Source organism: Excalfactoria chinensis, chromosome 21, assembly GCF_039878825.1.
Source record: "Excalfactoria chinensis isolate bCotChi1 chromosome 21, bCotChi1.hap2, whole genome shotgun sequence".
In the NCBI taxonomy this organism is placed as follows: Eukaryota; Metazoa; Chordata; class Aves; order Galliformes; family Phasianidae; genus Excalfactoria; species Excalfactoria chinensis.
Window position 1 is genome coordinate 5,543,372 of NC_092845.1, and position 21,029 is coordinate 5,564,400.

The 21,029-nt window shown below is 59.7% G+C and overlaps 4 protein-coding genes across 4 annotated transcripts; all 4 read left to right on the plus strand.

The window, feature by feature from the left end:
* The first annotated feature begins 16 nt into the window (after window positions 1-16).
* Window positions 17-2,832, plus strand: FOXRED1 (FAD dependent oxidoreductase domain containing 1). Its single transcript, XM_072354916.1, has 11 exons — window positions 17-138; window positions 549-781; window positions 857-967; window positions 1,044-1,162; window positions 1,253-1,347; window positions 1,427-1,528; window positions 1,599-1,669; window positions 1,752-1,906; window positions 1,986-2,115; window positions 2,188-2,292; window positions 2,525-2,832. The coding sequence occupies exons 1-11, from the start codon at window positions 33-35 to the stop codon at window positions 2,777-2,779; spliced, it is 1,482 nt and encodes a 493-aa protein (XP_072211017.1). The 5' UTR covers window positions 17-32; the 3' UTR covers window positions 2,780-2,832.
* Window positions 2,833-3,047: 215 nt separating this feature from the next.
* EI24 (EI24 autophagy associated transmembrane protein) lies at window positions 3,048-7,703 on the plus strand. The gene is made up of 11 exons (XM_072354839.1): window positions 3,048-3,161; window positions 3,415-3,560; window positions 3,938-4,083; window positions 4,493-4,553; window positions 4,683-4,749; window positions 5,138-5,262; window positions 5,366-5,485; window positions 5,565-5,676; window positions 6,037-6,148; window positions 6,315-6,389; window positions 6,669-7,703. Exons 2-11 carry the CDS (start codon window positions 3,519-3,521, stop codon window positions 6,826-6,828), a joined length of 1,020 nt encoding a protein of 339 aa, XP_072210940.1. The 5' UTR covers window positions 3,048-3,161; window positions 3,415-3,518; the 3' UTR covers window positions 6,829-7,703.
* Window positions 7,704-8,019: 316 nt separating this feature from the next.
* Window positions 8,020-14,133, plus strand: STT3A (STT3 oligosaccharyltransferase complex catalytic subunit A). The gene is made up of 19 exons (XM_072354838.1): window positions 8,020-8,105; window positions 8,831-8,915; window positions 9,019-9,141; window positions 9,302-9,362; window positions 9,498-9,619; window positions 9,779-9,924; window positions 10,021-10,111; window positions 10,474-10,580; window positions 10,755-10,919; window positions 11,297-11,477; window positions 11,881-12,036; window positions 12,180-12,271; window positions 12,368-12,523; window positions 12,644-12,832; window positions 12,907-13,023; window positions 13,095-13,197; window positions 13,261-13,449; window positions 13,639-13,754; window positions 13,878-14,133. Exons 3-19 carry the CDS (start codon window positions 9,054-9,056, stop codon window positions 13,914-13,916), a joined length of 2,118 nt encoding a protein of 705 aa, XP_072210939.1. The 5' UTR covers window positions 8,020-8,105; window positions 8,831-8,915; window positions 9,019-9,053; the 3' UTR covers window positions 13,917-14,133.
* A 99-nt stretch (window positions 14,134-14,232) lies between these two features.
* Window positions 14,233-20,651, plus strand: CHEK1 (checkpoint kinase 1). Its single transcript, XM_072354879.1, has 12 exons — window positions 14,233-14,357; window positions 14,840-15,063; window positions 15,165-15,229; window positions 15,299-15,368; window positions 15,445-15,633; window positions 15,905-16,009; window positions 16,078-16,173; window positions 16,256-16,364; window positions 16,558-16,735; window positions 17,231-17,362; window positions 17,438-17,539; window positions 17,683-20,651. Exons 1-12 carry the CDS (start codon window positions 14,293-14,295, stop codon window positions 17,776-17,778), a joined length of 1,431 nt encoding a protein of 476 aa, XP_072210980.1. The 5' UTR covers window positions 14,233-14,292; the 3' UTR covers window positions 17,779-20,651.
* The last annotated feature ends 378 nt before the right edge of the window (window positions 20,652-21,029 follow it).

Consider the following 21,029-nt stretch of genomic DNA (forward strand, 5'->3'; position numbering starts at 1 on the left):
AGGGCGAAGGGCGGGGGGCGGGGCCAGGCGGCATGTTGAGAGCATGGAGGGGGGGGCGCGCCTTGTGGGGGCGGCGGGGGGGGAAACCGAGCCGGGGTCTGAGCAGCAACAGCGGGCTGCGAACTGATATACTGAGCGGTGAGCGGGGACGGGGGCAGGGGGGGGTATGGGGGGCGATGGAGGGCAATGGGGGGCAGTGGGAGGCAATGGGAGGCAATGGGGGCAATGGGGGGCAGTGGGAGGCAATGGGGGGCAGTGGGAGGCAATGGGGGCAATGGGGGGCAGTGGGAGGCAATGGGGGGCAGTGGGAGGCAATAGGGGGCAGTGGGGGGCAATGGGGCAATGGGGGCTGTTGGTGACCTGGATGTATGGGGGGTGAAGGGGGCTCTGGGTGATAAAGGTCGCTCGGAGGGTCCCGGGGGGCTGTGGGGGATCCACGTGTGCTGCGGGGCAGCCCGGGGCGGTGGGAGGGCTGGTCTGTCCGCGGGTCCCGCTCGGTGCCGGCGCTGCAGCCGGACTCTCGGACTCTCGTCCCGCTGTTCCCGCAGAGCTGGGCCCGGCGCTGTCCCGCCTGGGTCAGACGCTGCGCGGCCACCTGCCGGGCGCTGACGGGTCATGGAGCGCGGTGCAGCCCGGCTACAAGAGCCCCCCGCCCCCGGAGCACGCGGACGTGGTGGTGGCGGGGGGCGGCGTGCTGGGCTGGTCGGTCGCCTACTGGCTGAAGACGCTGGAGAACAGGCGGCACGGCATGAGGGTGGTGGTGGTGGAGCGGGACCCCACGGTGAGACCATGGACATGGGGGGGGGGCTGGGACTCGCCACCCCTCGGCATCCTGTTGCCACCCCCCCCCCCGTAGTATTCCCAGGCTTCCACCGTGCTGTCCGTGGGGGGCATCCGGCAGCAGTTCTCCCTGCCTGAGAACATCCGGCTGTCCCTGCAATCCGCTGCCTTCCTCCGCACCATCAATGTGAGCTCGGGCCGGGGCAGCACTGCAGGGTCTCAGTCCCATCCCACTCGCTCTTACTGAGCCGTTTCCCCCCCAGGAGCACCTGTGGGTGCCCAACGAGCCCCCGATCGACATCCAGTTCCAGCCCTCGGGATATCTCTTCTTGGCGTCTGAGCGCGGCGCTGCCACCCTGGAGGCCGGGATCAAGGTGCAGAGGTGATAAGGACACCCCAGATCCCCCCCCTCCCCCCCTAAAAGGGACACTCAGTGGGGACACCCCTATTCGGTGACACTGTTTGTCTCCAGGGAGGAGGGTGCCAAGGTGGTCCTGCTGTCCCCGAATCAGCTGAAGGCCAAGTTCCCATGGATAAACACAGAGGATGTGGCCGTGGCGTCCTATGGTAGGGGACGTGCTGTTGGTGGGGACACTGTGTGTGTCACTGTGTGTGTCACTGTGTGTGTCACTGTGTGTCACTGCAGGGCTGGAGAACGAGGGCTGGTTTGACCCTTGGTCCCTCCTCACCGCCTTCCGAAGGAAAGCCATGTCCCTGGGCGTCTACAGCTGCGTGGGGGAGGTGACATGTGCGTGGTGGGCTGGGTGCCACCAGCGCTGTGCACAGCAGGACGGCCTCACCCACCCTGTCACCTGCAGCTTTTGTGGCGGACACGGCGGACAACACGCCTGGCATGCCAAGGGGGGTCGGCCGCGTCAAATACGTCAATGTGAGCGTGTCCCATTGCCGCCGCGTCCTGCTGGCACCGTGATGCGGGACTCGACCCCAACACAGCGCCCTCCATGTCCCAGGTGCGGCTCCCTGACAGCCCGGAGCTGCAGCCCGTCTCCTGTGCCATCGTGGTGGCCGCTGCCGGCGCCTGGATCGGGAAGCTGCTGGACTCGGCCACGGCCGGGCTGCAGGGCAGCCTCGCACTGAGCCCCATCCCCATAGAGCCCCGCAAGAGGTCAGGGACCGAGTCTGGGCACTGTGAGCCCCAAAGCGGGTTTCCCTGCCACGGGGGGGACACGGCCACGTCCCCACAGGTACGTCTATGTGTGGCACTGCCCCGGCGGGCCGGGCCTGGAGACACCGTTCCTCATCGACACTTCGGGAGCCTATTTTCGGCGCGAGGGCATCGCCGGCAACTACCTGGGCAGCATGAGCCCGGCCGAGGTGCGTCACGGGGCTTAGGCCTGTTGGGGAACTGCATGGAGTCCATGAGGGTCACCTGGTGTCGCCGTGCAGGGCTGCGAGCCGGACACAGGGAACCTGGATGTGGATCACGGCTTCTTCCAGCAGGAGGTGTGGCCGCGCCTGGCGCATCGTGTGCCTGCATTCCAGGAGCTGAAGGTACCGCAAACAGCCCCACAAACAAACAGCCCCACAAACAAACAGCCCCACAAACAAACAGCCCCACAAACAAACAGCCCCGCAAACAGCCCCACAAACAAACAGCCCCACAAACAAACAGCCCCGCAAACAGCCCCACAAACAAACAGCCCCACATACAAACAGCCCCGCAAACAAACAGCCCCACACGTGGCCGAGCGCCGCCGTGCGGTGACCCCGCAATGCCGGGCAGGTGAAGAGCGCGTGGGCCGGTTACTACGACTACAACAGCTTCGACCAGAACGGCGTGCTGGGCCCGCACCCGCAGCTGCAGAACGTCTTTGTGCTGGGCGGGTTCAGCGGGCACGGCCTGCAGCAATCCCCCGCTGCCGGGAGAGCGGCCGCGGAGCTGCTGCTGCACGGAACCAGCACGGCCGTGGATGTCAGCAGGATGGCGCCCGGCCGGCTGTGGGGCGACCGGCCGCTGCTGGAGGCGGCCATTGTGTGACCCGGGGCGGAACCGGGAATAAAGGGCGGATGCCGGCTGTGTGTCAGCGGGTCGTGTTTCCACCTGGATCCCTGTGCGGTGCCCTGCAGCCCGACGTGCCGGTTGCCCGCTGTGCCCAGCAGTGCCCGTGTTACCCCCGTCACTCCGGTGTCCGTCCCGCTCCCCCCGTACCCCGATGCCCCCGTTGCCGCTCGCTGTGTTTTTGGCGCCCCCCAGCGGCCGCCCCGCGCTCCACATGGAGCCGCTGACCGCGCATGCTCCTTAGCGGCGAGGTGTGCGTCTGCGCGCGGCGCATGCGCGGATCGCGGCGGCCGGGCCGGCTGTGTGTGCGCCGCGGTGAGCGGCCCCGGCCCGGCGGTGGGAGCGAGCGGGGCGGCACGGTGTGAGTGCGGGGAATAACGGGGTGAAGAACGGGGTGAACGTGAGCAACGCGGGACGGACGGGCCGAGCCGGGTCGGGGGCGGCCGTGAGGTTGTGAGCCGCCATCCCGGGCAGAACGGCGGCTGTGGGCCCGGCCGCGGTTTGGGGCCTCCTCGGCTCCGGGTCCGGCCCGCTGGGCAGGCTGGCCGCACGGATCCCGTTGGCTGCTCGGATCCCGTTGGCCGCACACACTCACTCCTGTTTCCTCCCCGCAGGCTCCATCCGTTCCATCCCTCCATGATGAGAGACGCCCGGGTTCGGCTGTTCCCCGCTCCCTGTAGCTGATAGCGCTGGAAGCTGAGGTGATGCTGGAGGCAGGATGGCGGACAGCGTGAGAACCTTCCTGCACGACCTGGTCAGGGTGAGGCCCCGCGCTCGGTCTGTGTGTCGGTGCTCGCTGGGCTCTCCAGGTGCTGGAGGTGGTTGGGGCGGCGTGTAGTTAATTCCCAGCTCATTGCAGCAGCTTGCAATGCAGTTTGTCACGTGAGCACTTGGCATCAAAATCCATCCTGCGGGGTCAAGGGGGAGAGATGCAGCCATGTCTCCTGGGCTGCCTGACCTGCCCATGCCTGCAGGCTGCTGGTGATGTGCTCAGCAAATTTGCTGCTGCAAATCCACCTTCGTGCGTCTGCTTGGTACGCATTTGTGTCCCTTGCCATAATGGGGAGCAGCCCGGGTCAGCCGTGTCCCACTCCTCCCTGCTCCGGGCATGGCTGACGTGCGTCCTCGTGTCTGCAGGGAATCAAGGACTCCATCTGGGGCATCTGCACCATCTCCAAGCTGGACGCCCGGATCCAGCAGAAAAGGGAAGAGCAGAAGCGGAGGAGAGCGAACAGCACGTTTGCCCAGCGGAGGTTTCACATGGAAGAGAGGAAGCAAGAGAAGTGAGTATGGAGCCCAATGAATTGCAAAACCTCCGCAAGTCACAGTGAGCTGGCAGTGCGTGTGCTTTAGACTCTTAGATATCCGTTGTATCACAGCAGTCTGGCTACAAGGGAAGTTGAGGTAAGTGAGGTTTATGAAATGAAGCCATCGCTTTTACCTGCGCTTGTGAAGATCTCCATCAAACTGGGTCAGACCTGCATCCTGAGGGTCGTTACAAGCTGATCTTCTGACATGTTTGCACGTAGTGCAGCTATACAAACCACGGGTGCTACTGGTGTTCACTTGGTTGCCTTAGAAACTTAATAAGCTGTCGACCACATCGGTGTCCAGAATGTGAGACCGAACCAGTTGCCATTTGTCCTCGCTCAGGAGTTGTGTCTCATACACATCTATCCCATTGCTTTCCAGTGAACCCCGGATAGTGAGCCGGATATTTCAGTGTTGTGCCTGGAATGGAGGCGTATTCTGGGTAAGTGGGAATTTGGGGTGTTTTCTGTGTTAAAATGCTGCGATTTCACCACGCCAGGTGGCAGAATGGAGCACAAGAAGCAAACGTGCAAAGCCTCACCATGAACCCTTGTTGTTTCTTTCCCTCCAGCTTAGTCTCTTCTTGTTCTACCGAGTATTTATACCTGTACTTCAGTCAGTCACAGCTCAGATCATCGGTAAGTGCTTTCCTGTCTGTATTAAGGGGCACTGAGTACAAGGGCAAAGCTGTGATTGTTTAGTAGAAAATAAGACAGATGGGTAATCCTGCTGACAGACTGGAAGGGTCGACAACAGTCTTTGAACTCTTCTTGTGTTAGGGATCTAGCCCATGTGTTTCACTACTGAATAGCCACAGTTGTCAATAGATACAAGATATTTTTGCAAATAAATGCAAAGCAAGTGGGTGGAAACGTGCCTCTAAAGGAGAAATGCTAAGGTCAGGGCATTTTACTCAAGCACTGCAGAGAGGATTTCACTGTGACAGAGATGGTGGTACCAGGAAAGTGGGTTGTGATGTGAAATGAGGAGGTTCCTGATGTGCTGCTTTCTGCCCGTCTTCCAAAGGTGACCCTTCCTTACATGGCGATGTCTGGTCTTGGCTGGAGTTTATTCTCACCTCCATTTTCAGTGCCCTCTGGGTCCTCCCCCTGTTTGTGCTCAGTAAGGTCGTCAACGCCATCTGGTTTCAGGTAGGTGACAGGAACGTGGACTCTCATGCAGACGATGGGGAATGTCCATGTTCTTGGTGGCTGTCAGGTGGGCTGCCTGTCACTCCCTGTTCCCCCCATGTAGGACATCGCAGATCTGGCATTTGAAGTTTCTGGCAGAAAGCCGCACCCCTTCCCCAGCGTCAGTAAAATCATTGCTGACATGTTGTTTAACCTCCTGCTGCAGGCGCTGTTCCTCATCCAGGTGAGCTCACAGCCCTGGGCTGGTGACAGTCACGCTGTTTGCTGCCTTCCAGCCCTCCCTCACCTCTTTTCTCCCGCAGGGGATGATAGTGAGTCTGTTCCCCATCGATATCATCGGCCAGCTGATCAGCCTCCTGCACATGTCACTGCTCTATTCTCTCTACTGTTTTGAGTACCGCTGGTTTAACAAAGGTAAGTGCTGCCTCCTGCAAGACAGGCCTCTGTACCCAAGTGCAGTCTGATATCAGCACTGATATCAGGCCCACAGGGATTGTGTATGTGGCAGAGAAGTGAGCGAGCCTCCTGGCAGTTCTACACCAGCTGACAGCAGTCGCTTTGCTGGCTATTGCTCTTCTTCATTCCGATGCTACCGCATGAGTTTGTTTTCTCTTTGCTCGTTTGGACTTCGGGACAGCAATCCAAAGCATTCCCCTGTTCTTTGAAGGAAATAAATGCTTCTTGTTCTGTTCCTTGTTTTCCTTTATCTTTAAGGACTGAAGCATAGTGAGGGTCTCACTCAGGGGGTTTCTTGGGGGGTTTTGTTCTCACCAGGAATTGAAATGCACCAACGGTTGTCCAACATTGAGAGAAACTGGCCCTATTACTTTGGATTTGGCTTACCACTGGCTTTCCTCACCGCAATGCAGTCCTCCTACATCATCAGGTGAGTCTTCAGGAGGGCAGGTTGTTGTCTGGGAGGGGAAGGCCACACTAATGCCCCTTTCCCAACTTCTGTCCTCCTTTACATCAGATAAATGTGCCCCCACCCGCAGCACTGCGGACATCCCCCACAGAGCACCTTCAGCAAACCCTTTTCTTTTTCCTTCCAGTGGCTGCCTCTTTTCCATCCTTTTCCCTCTGTTCATCATCAGCGCCAACGAAGCAAAGACACCTGGCAAAACGTAGTGAGTAGTGGCCTGGGGATGCTCCGTGGTGGGGTTAGATCTGGGACCAACATGCTGAACAGAAACAGCACAGAGAGAACAGGCTTCCAGCACTGGGTTGGCGGGGTGGGGGAATAGCAGGGCTGGGCTTTCCGTACCCATTAAATTCCCCTTATCCATAAAGGCACGACAAGTGCTGTGAGGGCTGAAGGGGGCTCTCAGGGTTCCACATTGGTGTGGCATCAGGGGGAGCCCAAACCATGTGCAGGCAGCGAGCTCACAGCCTCTGTTCCCTTCCAGCCACTTCCAGCTCCGTCTCTTCTCCCTGGTGGTTTTCCTCAGCAACAGACTCTTCCACAAGACCGTTTACCTTCAGTCCACTCTGAGCGGCTCCTCTGCAGACAGGCTGCTCTCTCCCCAGCCGTCTCCTGCCAAACACAAGCCTGCTCCGGGGCACTGAACCGCAGCCCAAAGGGGACGGGATGCAGGCTCAGCTGCTGGAAACATCCTGGGGACGTGCAGGACCCGGCGTGTGAGGCACTCAACGTGTTTTCCCACCACCAAAAGCCCCCCCGGCTGTTTCTGTGTCCCCGCTGTGAGCAGGTGGAGGACGTGGGAGAAGGCTGGATTTTTAACACCTTTGTGAGATACAAAAAGCCAGGTTTCCCCGTGCTTGTTTTATAGCGTGTCCCAGCCCTTCCCTCGGGCCGTTTTGTACTTCCCGTGCCATCTCCCTCCCCTCCCACGAGTGCTTTGTGGCCCGTTCTGCCCCAGCTTTGGGTAACCCGTGCTGTGTCTCCCCCGTACCGTCGTCCTTTCCATGTTGTAACTCAGGTCGGGTTTTTGCAGCCCTGCTGTGCTGAGGGCTGCCAGCCTCCCACCCTGCAGCGCCCAGCTCTGCTCCCAGCGCAGGCAGCCCCATGACCAGTGCCACCTGCCAGGGCACAGCACGGAGGGCGCCGTCCTGCAGGGGGGAGCAGCTCTACAGCACGGGCAGAAACGGGGCTGTTTACAGCTACAGCTGCAAAGGGAAATGACGGCTGTGAGCAGGAACTGCAATGGGAGCATGGAACGTCTGGGGCTGGGTTACAGGTTCGATATGGGGCTGGGTTCCAGGTTGGGTTCCAGGTTGGGTTCCAGGTTATATATGGGGTTGGGTATCAGGTTCTATATGGGGTTGGGTTCCATGTTCGATGTGAGTTGGGTTCCAGGTCTGTCGCCCCGCGGTCGGTCCCGGTTGGGGTCCAGCGTTGGAGAAACGAACTTGTTGTCTGGAGTATTTCCACACTGACGTGTTAAATGGAAACAACCCGACCCCGGATGTGGTTGGCCGCCATCCCGCGTGCGGAGCGTTCTTTGAAGCGGCGGATCTCGCGTTCTTTTTTGGGCTGAATTCGGGGCAAATCCGCCCCGCTCCGCCTCGGGGTGCGGGCCCGACGCGCCCACGTGGCGTGCACCGCCCGCTTCCGGGCACGTGACCACCCGCGCCCCGCCCCCGGGGCTCCGAGCCCGGACGGACACGTCACTGCTCGCTCTCGGGGCGGCCCCGCCCACCGCGCGCTCAGCCAATCGGAGCGCTCCGCGGGAATCCCGCCCTCCGCGTTGCGCTCAATGAGCGGCGGCGCCGCTCGAGTGGCGTCGCGTCGAACCAATGGGAAGCCGGCGGAGCCGTGAGGCGGGCTGGGGCAGCAGCGCGGGGTGGATGGCCGGGGCGGCGGGGCCGAGAGCGGCGGCCGGGTGAGAACCGGGAGTGCGAGGGGAGAACCGGGAGTGCGGGGCGGGATGGGACCGGGAGTGAGCGCGGCGAGCCGGGCGGGGCCGGGACTGCGCTGTGCTGGGCCTGAGCGGGAGCTGTGCGGCCTGGGCCGGGCGGGGGGCGGGATGCGGGCCTGGGCCGGGCGGGTGCTGAGCGGGGCTGAGCGGGGCTGTGCGTGGTGCTGTGCGGGGCTGTGCGTGGTGCTGTGCGTGGTGCTGAGCCACGGGGCTGCCGCAGAGAACAGCCCGTCATCGCCCGGCCCGTGCTGGTTTTACCCTCCCTGCCCGCCCCGGTGACTGGCGGCTGCAGGTCGGAATCTCTGCCGGGTCAGTGCGTGATTTGCAGCTGCACTTTGCTATTCCCCAATCTCAGCCTGTCCAAATAAGCGCCTTTTAACTCGGAGATACGGACCGTGGCTTTATCAGCCCGTTCTGGGACGGAGCCCATAGCAGTGCAGGTTGGCCTTATGTGTGTTATCCAGGCTGAGTGGGCAGCACAGCACTGCTCCAACAGCAGGTCAAACAGCTGCATCACGCAGTGCCACCGGAGCAGATCTGTGTTAGGAAACCTCTGCGATGCGTGCATTTCACATCAGCAATCTGCAGCCGCTGTGGGCTTCTGGCTCATCTCTTGTAGCTCAACCAAGGAAAACCAGCCTTGGTCCCTTGGCTGCTGAAAGCTCGGGGTTATCTTGTTTTGCACACAGAGAAACAGACACAGCTGCCCCAAAGAAGTTCTGCTCCCCGTGAAAGAAGTTGAAGCCTCGGCCAAGATTTGGGCCGACTGATCAGGTGAAGCTCTGGGGGATCCAGGTTGAAGGAGGAGAGGGAGGCAGCAGATACACGCAGGGGCCCAGCCCCATTCTCTCTGATCACCTCCATTTCTGCTTTCTAGGTTTCCAGGTGTCCGTTCCCTCCTTTGATGTGACAATGACCAAGCTGGGGTTCCTCCGGCTCTCCTATGAGAAGCAGGACACGCTGCTCAAGCTCCTCATCCTGTCCATGGCAGCTGTGCTGTGTAAGTCTGCATGCACGACCCCAGGAACTGCCTCCTCCTTCAGCTCTTCCTGAGGCCACCAAACTCCCATCTGTCATTACAGGGCGACCTAAGTGCACGCTGTTATTCATTCAGTACTGGCTCCTTTGAAAACTCGTTCTTCTCTTCTTTGTGTTTGCAGCTTTCTCCACGAGGCTCTTTTCTGTCTTAAGATTTGAAAGTGTCATCCATGAATTTGACCCGTAAGTATCTTCCCCCCACCCTCTGGGTTTTCCTCCTTGGGATCAGCGGATGTTGGCTGCTGTTTGCTGGGCTGTGTTTGCTCCCAGCAGTTGTCAGAGCTGTGTCTGGACACGGAGGTGCTGGTGTTGTTGCAGGTACTTCAACTACCGCACAACTCGCTTCCTGGCAGAGGAAGGCTTCTACAAATTCCACAACTGGTTTGATGACCGAGCGTGGTACCCCCTGGGCAGGATTATCGGCGGAACCATTTATCCAGGTAGGCCAGCAGGCTCTGGCTGTGCTAGAACGCACTTTGAGCAATGCGGGGCTGCCGGGGTGTGGATTTGAGAGGGCAGCAGCTCCTGTCTGTTCCATCCTTCTCGCCTTTTTGGCTGCTCCAATTCAACCCACTGATGGTGCCACGTCCATCCTGCAGGGCTGATGATCACCTCTGCAGCCATCTACCACGTGCTGCACTTCTTCCACATCACCATCGACATCCGCAACGTCTGCGTCTTCCTGGCGCCCCTCTTCTCCTCCTTCACCACCATTGTGACTTACCACCTCACCAAAGAACTCAAGGTATGGGGAGCACCATTTCAGTTTTATCCTTTTGAGGCGTATCTGTGCATGCAGGGCTGTGATCTGATGGTTCTCTTTGCCCTCTGTGCTCCCCAGGATGCGGGCGCGGGGCTTCTTGCTGCTGCCATGATTGCAGTTGTGCCTGGGTACATCTCTCGTTCTGTTGCCGGATCCTACGATAACGAAGGTGAGTTTGAAGCATTCAGAGCAAGGAAACCTTTAAGAAGACAAACCTTTCCCTGTATGGGCTGTGGGTGACCACATAAGGAATCACTGTTTGCCAAAGGGTAGCTGGTGGAGCTAGAAGCCATGTGAGCCGCTGCATACTAAACATTATCATGTTTCAATCTTGCAGTCAGATATGGAACTGTTTTCCCACTATTGATGCAAGGTGCTGTTCTTTCTAGTGAAGTAGCACCAAGATAGGCAGGGTTTTATATAAGTATTTTTTAATGCAGTCAGACATTCCAGTGTATGTTGACACTGAGGTTACGCTGACATTCAGGGTGATGTGAGCTTCCTCTGACCTCGCTGTGTCTCTCTGCCCAGGTATTGCCATTTTCTGCATGCTGCTAACTTACTACATGTGGATCAAGGCTGTGAAAACTGGCTCTATCTATTGGGCAGCGATGTGTGCTCTTGCCTATTTCTACATGGTGAGCATTCCTTGTCCTGGCACCCAGATATGTGATAAATTCGGGGTTCTGGCAGCTGGGGCTGTTCATAGTGCCCCGTTTGGGGAGAGCACGTGATCCCAGGACTTGCTGTTGGACCCCACCACGCAGTCTGTCCAGCCCTGGAATTGGTGTTTTTCACTTTTCTCTTGCCAGGTCTCCTCGTGGGGTGGCTACGTCTTCCTGATTAACCTAATCCCACTGCACGTCCTTGTGCTGATGCTGACTGGCCGCTTCTCACACAGGATCTATGTTGCCTACTGCACTGTGTACTGCCTGGGGACGATCCTCTCAATGCAGATCTCCTTTGTTGGCTTTCAGGTGAGGCCATCCAGCACTGCTTGTCTTTCAGGAAGTCTTGGAAGTTCACACATCTCCACACAGCAGGGAATGCAGCATTTTCAAGGGAAGCAGTTGCCCCTTTGTCACCTTTAGTGTCCTGGTATGGAGAATATAGGTTTTGTGGGCTTGGAAGCTTCACTTGGAGAGCTCACAGCAAGGAAGGCTCTCAGAGTTCATTTTTCATGTGCATTCCTATCAGAATTAAGGCTGATGTGAAATTCCTCGTGTCCACAGGGAGGGATCGGCTTCCTATGACTTCAGCAAGTCGTGGCCTTAGCACTGATTTTGCTGAGGTCTTTTTGGAGTGACTCAGCTGTCGTTTCCTCATGTCTGATCACACTCTCCCCTGCTTGCAGCCTGTCCTCTCCTCAGAGCACATGGCTGCCCTGGGCGTCTTTGGCTTGTGCCAGATCCATGCCTTTGTGGACTACCTCCGCAGCAAGCTGAACCCGCAGCAGTTTGAAGTCCTCTTCAGGAGCGTCATCTCCCTGGTTGGCTTTGTCCTCCTGACAGTCGGGGCTGTGCTGATGCTCACAGGTAGCTCAATTAACGGTGATCCCATTCATACTGATGTTGCTCAGCATGTTTTGCTGCTGGCTTCGTCTCTTTCCCGTGCTGTGAATCATAGAATCATTAATGTTGGAAAAGACTTTTCAGATCACCCCCCGGCTATTCCCACTGAATACCCCTCACTAAGGGCACACCTTTTGTCAGTTGTGATTTCTGCACTATTGCTTGCACCGTGTGGATTCGGTTGGGCAGAAATTTCCATGGGCTAAAATCACACTTATTTTAGAAAGGAAATTCAGAGCTTTGAGTAATGGAGGTGACAGATGAGGTGCAGGATTGCTCATTCAGCTTTGCACATCTCCCTTGTGACAGAGCCTGTTGGCACTGCTGGCTGTGCTGGGACTGATGCTGATTTTCTCCTCTCTGCTAGGGAAAATCTCCCCATGGACGGGGCGTTTCTACTCTCTGCTGGATCCTTCCTATGCCAAGAACAACATTCCCATCATCGCCTCTGTCTCAGAGCACCAGCCCACCACCTGGTCCTCCTATTACTTTGACCTGCAGCTCCTTGTGTTCATGTTCCCAGGTGAGCCCAGCCCTGTTGCAGTCAGACCCTTTGGTGCGCTCTGGGTTTATTACATCCTTGCAGCGTGCTGCTTGTCTCCACCAGATGGATTTTCTTTCAGGCTAAGGCAAACCTCACCTGTTTCTCTTTCCTCTTTGTTGCAGTTGGTCTCTATTACTGCTTCAGCAACCTCTCGGATGCCCGCATTTTTATCATCATGTATGGTGTGACCTCCATGTACTTCTCTGCTGTGATGGTGAGGGCTGCTCGGGCTGGTGTGATGTTGTGGGACTGAGCAGGACACGAGGATGATGAGGTGGTCTCTCTCTGATGGCTGTGCTGTTGCCCGCAGGTGCGGCTGATGCTGGTGCTGGCTCCAGTGATGTGCATCCTTTCCGGCATCGGCGTTTCTCAGGTGTTGTCCACCTACATGAAGAACCTGGACATCAGCCGACCAGACAAGAAGAGCAAAAAGCAGCAAGACTCCACCTACCCCATCAAAAATGAAGTGAGCGCTGGGGCAGCCTGTGACCGTGGGGAAGAGGAGAGCAGTTGCTGATCCTTGTGGGGATGGGCACAAGGGAGGTGCTCTCTCCCTTCCTGCGGTGACACCTGTTTGCATCCGCAGGTTGCCAGCGGCATGATCCTGGTGATGGCTTTCTTCCTCATCACATACACCTTTCACTCGACCTGGGTGACCAGCGAGGCGTACTCATCGCCCTCCATCGTGCTGTCGGCGCGCGGCGGGGACGGCAGCAGGATCATCTTTGATGACTTCAGGGAGGCCTACTACTGGCTGCGGCACAACACGCCAGAGGTAACCGCGCTCCCAGCCCGGTGGGTGCCGGCACCCATCTGAGCACTGACGGTTCATGCTGTGTTTGGCTGCAGGACGCCAAGGTGATGTCGTGGTGGGACTACGGCTACCAGATCACCGCCATGGCCAACCGCACCATCCTGGTGGACAACAACACCTGGAACAACACGCACATCTCCCGCGTCGGGCAGGTAGGTGCTCCCACTCTGCGCCCGCTGTGCCGGAGCACTGTGGCACCTCGCAGCTGTTGGGTCCCTTGCAGGCGATGGCATCGACAGAGGAGAAAGCCTACGAGATCATGAGGGAGCTGGACGTCAGCTACGTGCTGGTGATATTCGGCGGCCTCACCGGCTACTCGTCAGATGGTAAGAGCCCGCAGCACCCCCACGGCCCCCCATGCACCCACCGCTCACCCCCATCCCTTACAGACATCAATAAGTTCCTGTGGATGGTGCGTATCGGCGGCAGCACGGACACGGGGCGGCACATCAAGGAGCACGACTACTACACACCTACCGGAGAGTTCCGCGTCGACCGCGAGGGCTCCCCAGTGCTGCTCAACTGCCTGATGTACAAGATGTGCTACTACCGCTTCGGGCAGGTCTACACCGAGGCCAGTGCGTGTCCCACACCATGTCCTGTTAGCCATGGGGCTGTGCTGGCACATACAGCACTGCTTTGTGCCCATGGGCCATGCTGCCACATACAGCACTGCTTTGTGCCCATGGGCCATGCTGGCACATCCAGCACTACTGTGTGCCCATGGGCCATGCTGCCACATCCAGCACTGCTTTGTGTCCCTGCAGAGCGGCCACCCGGCTACGACCGCGTGCGCAACGCCGAGATCGGGAACAAGGACTTTGAGCTGGACGTGCTGGAGGAGGCGTACACCACAGAGCACTGGCTGGTCCGGATATACAAAGTAGGGGTTGGGCCTCATGTGGCCGCAGCGTTGGGGCGCTGTGTGCTGCCGGTGCTGCCGGTGCTGCCGGTGCTGCCGGTGCTGCCCGTGGGTCGGTGCTGCCCGTGGTCTCGTCTCTTGCAGGTGAAGGACTTGGACAACCGCGGGCTGTCGCGGACGTAGAGCCGCGCAGCTGCTGCCCCGACGTTGTTGTGCGGAGATGTTGGGGGGATTCTGTTCTGCTGGGGGTCGTCTGTCGTTCTGTTCCCTGTTGTTTTTATACCATTGAGGAGCTGGGGTGGCCCCGCCTGCTGCGCGCGGGGGGTTTTATACCGCAGAGCAGCCACCGAATCGGAAATCACGGCGTTACCGGGCTTTGATTAAAGGGGAATTACCGGAACCCGCCTGTCCGCCCCGTTCGCTCTCCCGGTTCCGCTCCGGTTTCCGTATCGGGGGGGCGGGGATGGGAGGGGGCGGGGCTTCGGGCTGCGCGCGCAGCGGGGGGCGGGGCCACGTGGCGCTGGCGGGAACGGGCCGTGCGGGCTGAACGCGGTGCGGGATGGCCGTGCCGTTCGTGGAGGATTGGGACCTGGTGCAGACACTGGGGGAAGGCGCCTATGGAGAGTGAGTGCGGGGGGGGAGCGGGGCGGGGCGGGAGTCCTGGAGCTGGCGGAGCGGCCTTGCCGTGCCCCCCCCCGCCTGCACGGCGCGGGCAGCTCTTGTGCGCGCCGCTGGTCCGCTGCAGGTCGCGCTGTGTCGCTGCACGCAGTGCACTGCTGCTCCCATTGCACTGCCGTGCCCAATGCACTGCCGTGCTGCACCCAATGCACTGCTGTGCTGCACCCAATGCACTGCTGTGCTGCACCCATTGCGCTGCCGTGCTGCACCCATTGCACGGCTGTGCTGCACCCATTGCACGGCTGTGCTGCACCCAGTGCACTGCTGTGCTGCACCCATTGCACTGCTGTGCTGCACCCATTGCACTGCTGTGCTGCACCCAATGCGCTGCTGTGCTGCACCCAATGCGCTGCTGTGCTGCACCCAATGCACTGCTGTGCTGCACCCATTGCACTGCTGTGCTGCACCCAGCCCATCTCCCCCTGCAGGGTGCAGCTGGCCGTGAACCGTCGCACAGAGGAGGCCGTGGCCGTGAAGATCGTGGACATGAAGCGCGCAGCCGACTGCCCCGAGAACATCAAGAAGGAGATTTGCATCAACAAGATGCTGAACCATGACAACGTCGTCAAGTTCTACGGGCACCGGCGGGAGGGAGCCACGCAGTACCTGTTCCTGGAGTACTGCAGCGGCGGGGAGCTCTTCGACCGCATCGGTGCGTTGCAGTGTGAGAGCGGGCGCTCCGTGCTGCAAGCTGCAGCCCCTGCCCTCACTACTTGCTGCAGCCCCTGCCCTCACTGCTCGCTGCTGTTGCAGAGCCGGACATCGGGATGCCGGAGCCGGAGGCGCAGCGCTTCTTCCAGCAGCTGATTGCTGGTGTGGTGAGTGCTGCGGGACGGTGCCGTGCTGCTCCCGGCCGGCTGCGGTGACCCCCCTCATCCCCCCTGTAGGTGTACCTGCACAGCATGGGCATCACGCACCGCGACCTCAAGCCGGAGAACCTGCTGCTGGATGAGCGAGGTGTGCCCCCCCTCCCCGACTCCCCGCCGGGTTTCGTCGCCTTTAACTTGACCCTTCCTGTTCGTTTTGCACCCAGACAACCTGAAGATCTCCGATTTCGGCCTGGCCACCGTCTTCAAGCACAACGGGCGCGAGCGGCTGCTGAACAAGATGTGTGGGACGCTGCCCTACGTGGCCCCCGAGCTGCTGCGGCGCCCCGAGTTCCGTGCTGAGCCTGTGGACGTGTGGGCATGCGGCGTGGTGCTGACTGCCATGCTGGCGGGAGGTGGGCACAGGGGGAGCGAGGTGTGGGGTACATGAGGGGTGTATATGGGATGCATGGGGGAGGTGGGGGTGAGAATCAGAAGCCCCGTGTGGAGCAGAGCGGCGATGCCTCACGTGGGAGGTTGCAGTGGTGTTGCAGTGCGTGCTTTGCACGGCACAGAGCAGTACTGCACATGGTGCACCTTGGCACGTCGCAGCCTTTTGGAGGCAAATGGGAAGGCGGTGCTCCTGCCTCCCTTTGCCAATCTCTTGTGCCTCTCTTTCTCCCTCAGAGCTGCCCTGGGATCAGCCCAGCGACAGCTGCCAGGAGTACAGTGACTGGAAGGAGAGGAAGACCTACTTGTCGCCATGGAGGAAGATTGACTCTGCGCCGTTAGGTACGCAGCTGGAGGCAGCGCTGCCTCCCACCGCCCCACAGCTCCTACATGCACCCTGTTCCCCACAGCGCTGCTGCACAAGATCCTGACCGAGAGCCCCACAGCTCGCATCACCATCCCCGACATCAAGAAGGACCGCTGGTACTGCCGGCCCCTGAAGAAGGGTAAGGGCCGGGTAAGGGCTGTAGGGCAGAGTGCGACTCCTGCCCGCGCTGTGCACAGCGTTGGCTCTTTGCTGTTCTGCAGGCACGAAGCGCAGCCGCGTGTCCTCAGGTGGTGTCACCGAGTCCCCTGGAGCCCTCCCCAAACACATCCGCTCTGACACAGACTTCTCTCCTGTCAAGAGTGCCCTGGGGTGAGCAATGCAGCTCCCTGCTGCACGCTGCCTCTCTGCAGTGTGGGAGTGCAACGGCTGGTGCAAACCAGCTCGATGCACACGTGACCCCACATTCATCCTTCCCCTACTTGTGCATGCAGAACCCCAAAGAGGCGCAGTCCTCTCAGCCACTCACCCATCCCTTTTGCAACCCCATCTGCTTGCCTTGCAGTGAGGACAAGGCGAGCTACTCCACATCGCAGCCTGAGCCCGGCACGGGTGGCACGCTGTGGGACGGCAGCACGGGCAGCATCGACCGCCTGGTGCAGGGCATCAGCTTCTCCCAGCCTGCCTGCCCTGAGCACATGCTGCTCAACAGCCAGCTGCTCGGCACGCCAGGCTCCTCCCAGGTGTGTTCCCTTAGGACCTGCTGTGCAACGCTGCGACCTTTTGGATGTGCATCTCTGCAGTGTTTGCATCCTGGCATTACAAGCTTGCAACCTTTGGGGTGCAGCTTTGCAGTATTTCTAGTGCTAAGGGGTTGCTTTGCAATGCTGGGGGTGCCATTCTGCAGTGTCACATTTATTACACTTGGGATGCGACTTGGCAATGTTTGTAGTGCCGGGGATGCAGGTTTGCAATACCTGAAATGCTTGGGGTGCATTTTGGCAGGACCAGGGGTGCTGTTTCACACTGTTCTGCAGCACCAGCATGCAGCTGCCAATGTTTGCCACACGGGGGTGCAACTTGCTAACGCTGCACAAGGATGTGCAGTACCAGGGATGTGACTTGGTGCGCCTTTGGGGCTGCAAGGGGCACTTTGCATCCACACAGCGGGGCTGAGGTGTGGGATGCGGGCACAGCGCTGCAGCTTTGCATCATTCCCGATGCTCTCTGTGCTGCAGAACCCCTGGCAGCGCCTGGTGAGGAGGATGACGCGCTTCTTCACCAAGCTGGATGCCGACGGCTCCTACCGCAGCCTGAGGGACGTGTGTGAGAAGATGGGCTACGGCTGGAAGCAGAGCTGCACCAACCAGGTGGGGCCGGGCCTGAGGGGGGGGGGGTGCAGGGATGGGGCTGAGCCCCCCTGATGCTCTGCCGTGATCCCACAGGTCACCATCTCCACCACGGACCGGAGGAACAACAAGCTGATCTTCAAGGTGAACCTGCTGGAGATGGAGAGCAGGATCCTGGTGGACTTCCGCCTCTCCAAGGTGGGTGCCGGGATGGGGGGCACAGTGGGGTTCAGGGCAGTGTGTGGGGGGGAGGTGGGTGCAAATGGGGTCGTTGGGACGTGGCAGTGCAGCGTGGGGCGCACTGACCACCGTGGGACGCACTGACCACTGTCCCCCCACAGGGCGATGGGTTGGAGTTCAAGCGGCATTTCCTGAAGATCAAAGGCAAACTGAGCGACGTGGTCAGCACGCAGAAGGTCTGGCTGCCCCCACCCTGAGCCCCACCACCTTCTTCCTCCTCCTCCTCCTCCTCCTCCTCACCCCGCAGGGCTGTGCACCGCAGTGCAGTGCTATGGGGTCAGCCCGGCTCTGCGCCCGCTGCGGTTTTTATGGGTTGAATAAATTGTGGGATCGGACGGCCGAGCTCTGTGCCACCTGGGGGCTGTTTGGTGCAGCTGGGAGCGGGCTCAGCCCCGCGCTGCTCTGCAGCTCCGTTCACTCTGGAACCGACCGATGGTGCCGAGGGTTTCCTTTGAGCTCTGTGGCCCCACACAGCCCCATCCACAGCCCGGAGCTGTGGGGGCAGCTCAGGGTCTTTCCCCCCTCCTTGCCCTCTCTCAGGGCGGCAGCTGCCCCACTCCCAGCCTCTAATTGCTTTTCACAGCGCTAACGAGCCCGGAGCTGCCAGGGGTTGTTAGCGCTGGAGCGAGAGGAGTGCAGGGATTAACCCGGGGCAGCGCCCCCCTCCCCCCTAAAAGAGCATCCCCCAAACCCACCCCGAGCTGCACATCCCACCACGGCCCCGAACCCACCGCTCCCACTGCCGGCTTCGGTTACTGAGCTGCAAAAAGCCTCTTTCCGTTCTTGTCCCCATTTTCCAGTGCTCCCCCCACCTTCAGCTGAGCCATTAACGGGGCCTTTTGGGGTCCTTTAATTGCATATTTATATTGCAGCTGGGAGCGAGACCCCGGCAGCGGGCGAGGGGCAGCAGGAAGACGCCGCCCCGACCCCGTGTGCTTTTCAGCCGGGATTAAGCACCGTTAATTGTCCCGGAGATCACAGATTGCAGCCGGGGGATAATTAGGCTGAATGCATTGGGCTGAATGCGGGGTTTTCTGGTTCACTCCCCCAGAGGCTCCCGGTGGGCACAGATTTGGGTTTGCAGGCAAAAAGGAGCTTTGGGTGCACACCCAGCACAGCTCGTTGCAGCAGTGGGAAGTTGGTCCCGTTTGCAGTAAAGGTTTCTCTTCAAGGGGAAAACCCGTCCTTTGGTTCATCCCCTACAGCATCTTGCTTTGCCTGCTGCCTACCCCAGCTTGGGTCATAGATAGCTCGTTTTGGGCTGCAGAGATGGGATGTAGGTGCAGAATGGGATGCAGCAGCAGAAGCCACGTGGAGGATGGAGGTGCAGGACGGCAGGTGCAGGACGTGGGGCAGTGAGCGCAGAAGCAGGATTTGGGATGGAGCTGCAGGACACGGGATGCTCCATTCCCAGAGAGCCCCAGACCATGTAGGGCCGGGAGATGGAAGTCCAATTCCCAATGAACAGGGGCTGCTTCGTGCCATGTGCCCAGCCCGGCCCGTGCCGGGATTTCCCTGCTTGTCCCCATCTGGGCAGCAGAGCCCGGCCACATCTGCCCACCAGATGTGATGGGGCCTCGGGGGGGTGGGAACCTCCCTGCTCCCCCTGCTCCCCCTGTTTGCTGGGACCACTGCAGCCATTGCTGAGATGGGGTGCAGGGGCTGGGGATGGAGGGGCTGGAAGGGATGTGGGGTGCAGCTGTGGATGCGGATCCAGAATGGGGGCGCACAGGTCTGGGCAGCCTGCGGGCAGCACAGGGGGGGTTTGCACGGATAAAAGCTGCCAAGATCCCCTAAACCGGGTCGGCCCCGCAGCTGTGGGCGGGAGGGGGAGGAAAAAGCAAAATGCTTGAAAAAGGTGAAAGCCTCCCAAACGCTGAGGTCATTTCTTGGCGAGGAAGCGGGCTCAGCTCGAAGTGCCTGCAGGTCTATTTAATATCAGCAGACACATTCCTGGGCAGGGCGGGGAGAGCGCGCACCCCACGGCGGCCCCCAACACCCCAAACCCCCCCCACAGCTCCGGGACAGCACTGAGCAGTAGCAGGAAGAGCACAGAAGGGACGGATGGCCACGGGGTGGTGGAACCCAAACTCTGAGTGGGATTTTGGGGGCTGGGGAGGAAAAGTGCCCATGGAGCCCCCGATGTGCGGGGCCTGCAGTGCTGCAGCGAGCAAAAAGGGGGAAACCCCATTAAGATAATGATATAAATGCATCCCCTACGATCCCACAGCCGCCCTGCAGAGCTGCTGCCATCACACATGTCCTGAGGGCTGTGGTGACGGCGGTGTTTATTTTGCTAAACCTCACAAACCCCTGATGGGGGGGGGGGGTTAAAAGGCTGAAACAAAAAAAGGCCAAAGAGATGGAAATGCAGCTGGAAAGTGAAGCTGGGGCTGCGTGTGCAGAGCAGGTGGGGATGCCCCGGAATCAAGGTGCAACCAGAGAGGTGCCCTGCTGGGGATGAGGAGCGTTTCTCCTATGGAGGAGGCAGCAGGGCCGTGCTCTGGCCGGGGGGGTTTCGTGGTGCTCACACATCCCTCCCATCAGCAGCATTTAAAGCACAGCACCAGAAGTACCAGCTCAGTGCAGCATCCCTCCCTGCATCACTGCCTGCAGTGCATTGGGATGCTGCAGCCTGCGGGGATTTCTGGAGCGGTGCATGAGGATATTTGCATCCTGTGGTGTTCTCAGCTTGCAGGGTTGTTTGCAGCACACGGGGATGCTTGTAGTGCACAGGAATGTTTGCATCGTGCAGGGCTATGTGTGGCATGCGTCCCCTTCCCAAGAGCAAGCACAGCACTGCAGCTGTGGGACTCAGCTCACCGCCTGCAGCCAAGAGCTGTCTTTGCACAAGGCAGGTGAGGGCTGTAGCAGCAGCAACGTGTGCTGAGGAATTTCCTCCCCGAGGTGCCCACACGGGCCCTGCTGAGCCTTTCCTCCCCATCCACATCCCCGGGCTGCAATGGAGCTGGAGCTGGCTCTCCCTTTCTCACCATGGCAGCACTCGGAGGCTGCTGCTCTCCAGATGTGATAAGGAGAAGTTTGGCTGAGGCTTGAAAAGTGGGGGGGGAAAGAATAAAAAACAATAAAGCAGAGCAAAGCAAATTCCTTGGCAAATCAAAGCACGGTGCGTGCAGAGCTCAGAGCATCCGTCCTGATAAGGGAAGAGGCGGCTGCAGGAGGGGGGAGGCGGCCCTGGGAGCCACCATTGGCTGCTGGCTGGGGACAGGGAAGAAGCCGCCCTGCATTGGGCTGTGCCTCAGTTTCCCCACGCTGTGAATGCTGCGAAGGGTTAAAGCTTGGTGGGTAAAATACCTTGGAGGGGTTAAACAGGGCGATTTCTCTGCTGGGTTTTATCCAAAACATATGTTTTTGCCACTATTCCAGTTATCTGGGATATTTCCTGCGTGTTTGCTCCTATGGCAACCGGCCCAGCATGAAAGACCTA

What these genes read in the sequence shown, in the direction of transcription:
- FOXRED1 (XM_072354916.1), top strand. Translation starts at nt 33, where the DNA reads ATGTTGAGAGCATGGAGGGGGGGGCGCGCCTTGTGGGGGCGGCGGGGG. An exon ending in TGGTGGAGCGGGACCCCACG is followed by an intron (nt 782 to 856) that starts GTGAGACCATGG and finishes CCCCCCCCGTAG; the next exon opens with TATTCCCAGGCTTCCACCGT. An exon ending in CCCATAGAGCCCCGCAAGAG is followed by an intron (nt 1,907 to 1,985) that starts GTCAGGGACCGA and finishes ACGTCCCCACAG; the next exon opens with GTACGTCTATGTGTGGCACT.
- EI24 (XM_072354839.1), top strand. Translation starts at nt 3,519, where the DNA reads ATGGCGGACAGCGTGAGAACCTTCCTGCACGACCTGGTCAGG. An exon ending in TCCTGCACGACCTGGTCAGG is followed by an intron (nt 3,561 to 3,937) that starts GTGAGGCCCCGC and finishes TCGTGTCTGCAG; the next exon opens with GGAATCAAGGACTCCATCTG. An exon ending in AGTCACAGCTCAGATCATCG is followed by an intron (nt 4,750 to 5,137) that starts GTAAGTGCTTTC and finishes CGTCTTCCAAAG; the next exon opens with GTGACCCTTCCTTACATGGC.
- STT3A (XM_072354838.1), top strand. Translation starts at nt 9,054, where the DNA reads ATGACCAAGCTGGGGTTCCTCCGGCTCTCCTATGAGAAGCAGGACACG. An exon ending in CACCGGCTACTCGTCAGATG is followed by an intron (nt 13,198 to 13,260) that starts GTAAGAGCCCGC and finishes CATCCCTTACAG; the next exon opens with ACATCAATAAGTTCCTGTGG. An exon ending in GGCTGGTCCGGATATACAAA is followed by an intron (nt 13,755 to 13,877) that starts GTAGGGGTTGGG and finishes CGTCTCTTGCAG; the next exon opens with GTGAAGGACTTGGACAACCG.
- CHEK1 (XM_072354879.1), top strand. Translation starts at nt 14,293, where the DNA reads ATGGCCGTGCCGTTCGTGGAGGATTGGGACCTGGTGCAGACACTGGGG. An exon ending in GATTGACTCTGCGCCGTTAG is followed by an intron (nt 16,010 to 16,077) that starts GTACGCAGCTGG and finishes TGTTCCCCACAG; the next exon opens with CGCTGCTGCACAAGATCCTG. An exon ending in TGGACTTCCGCCTCTCCAAG is followed by an intron (nt 17,540 to 17,682) that starts GTGGGTGCCGGG and finishes GTCCCCCCACAG; the next exon opens with GGCGATGGGTTGGAGTTCAA.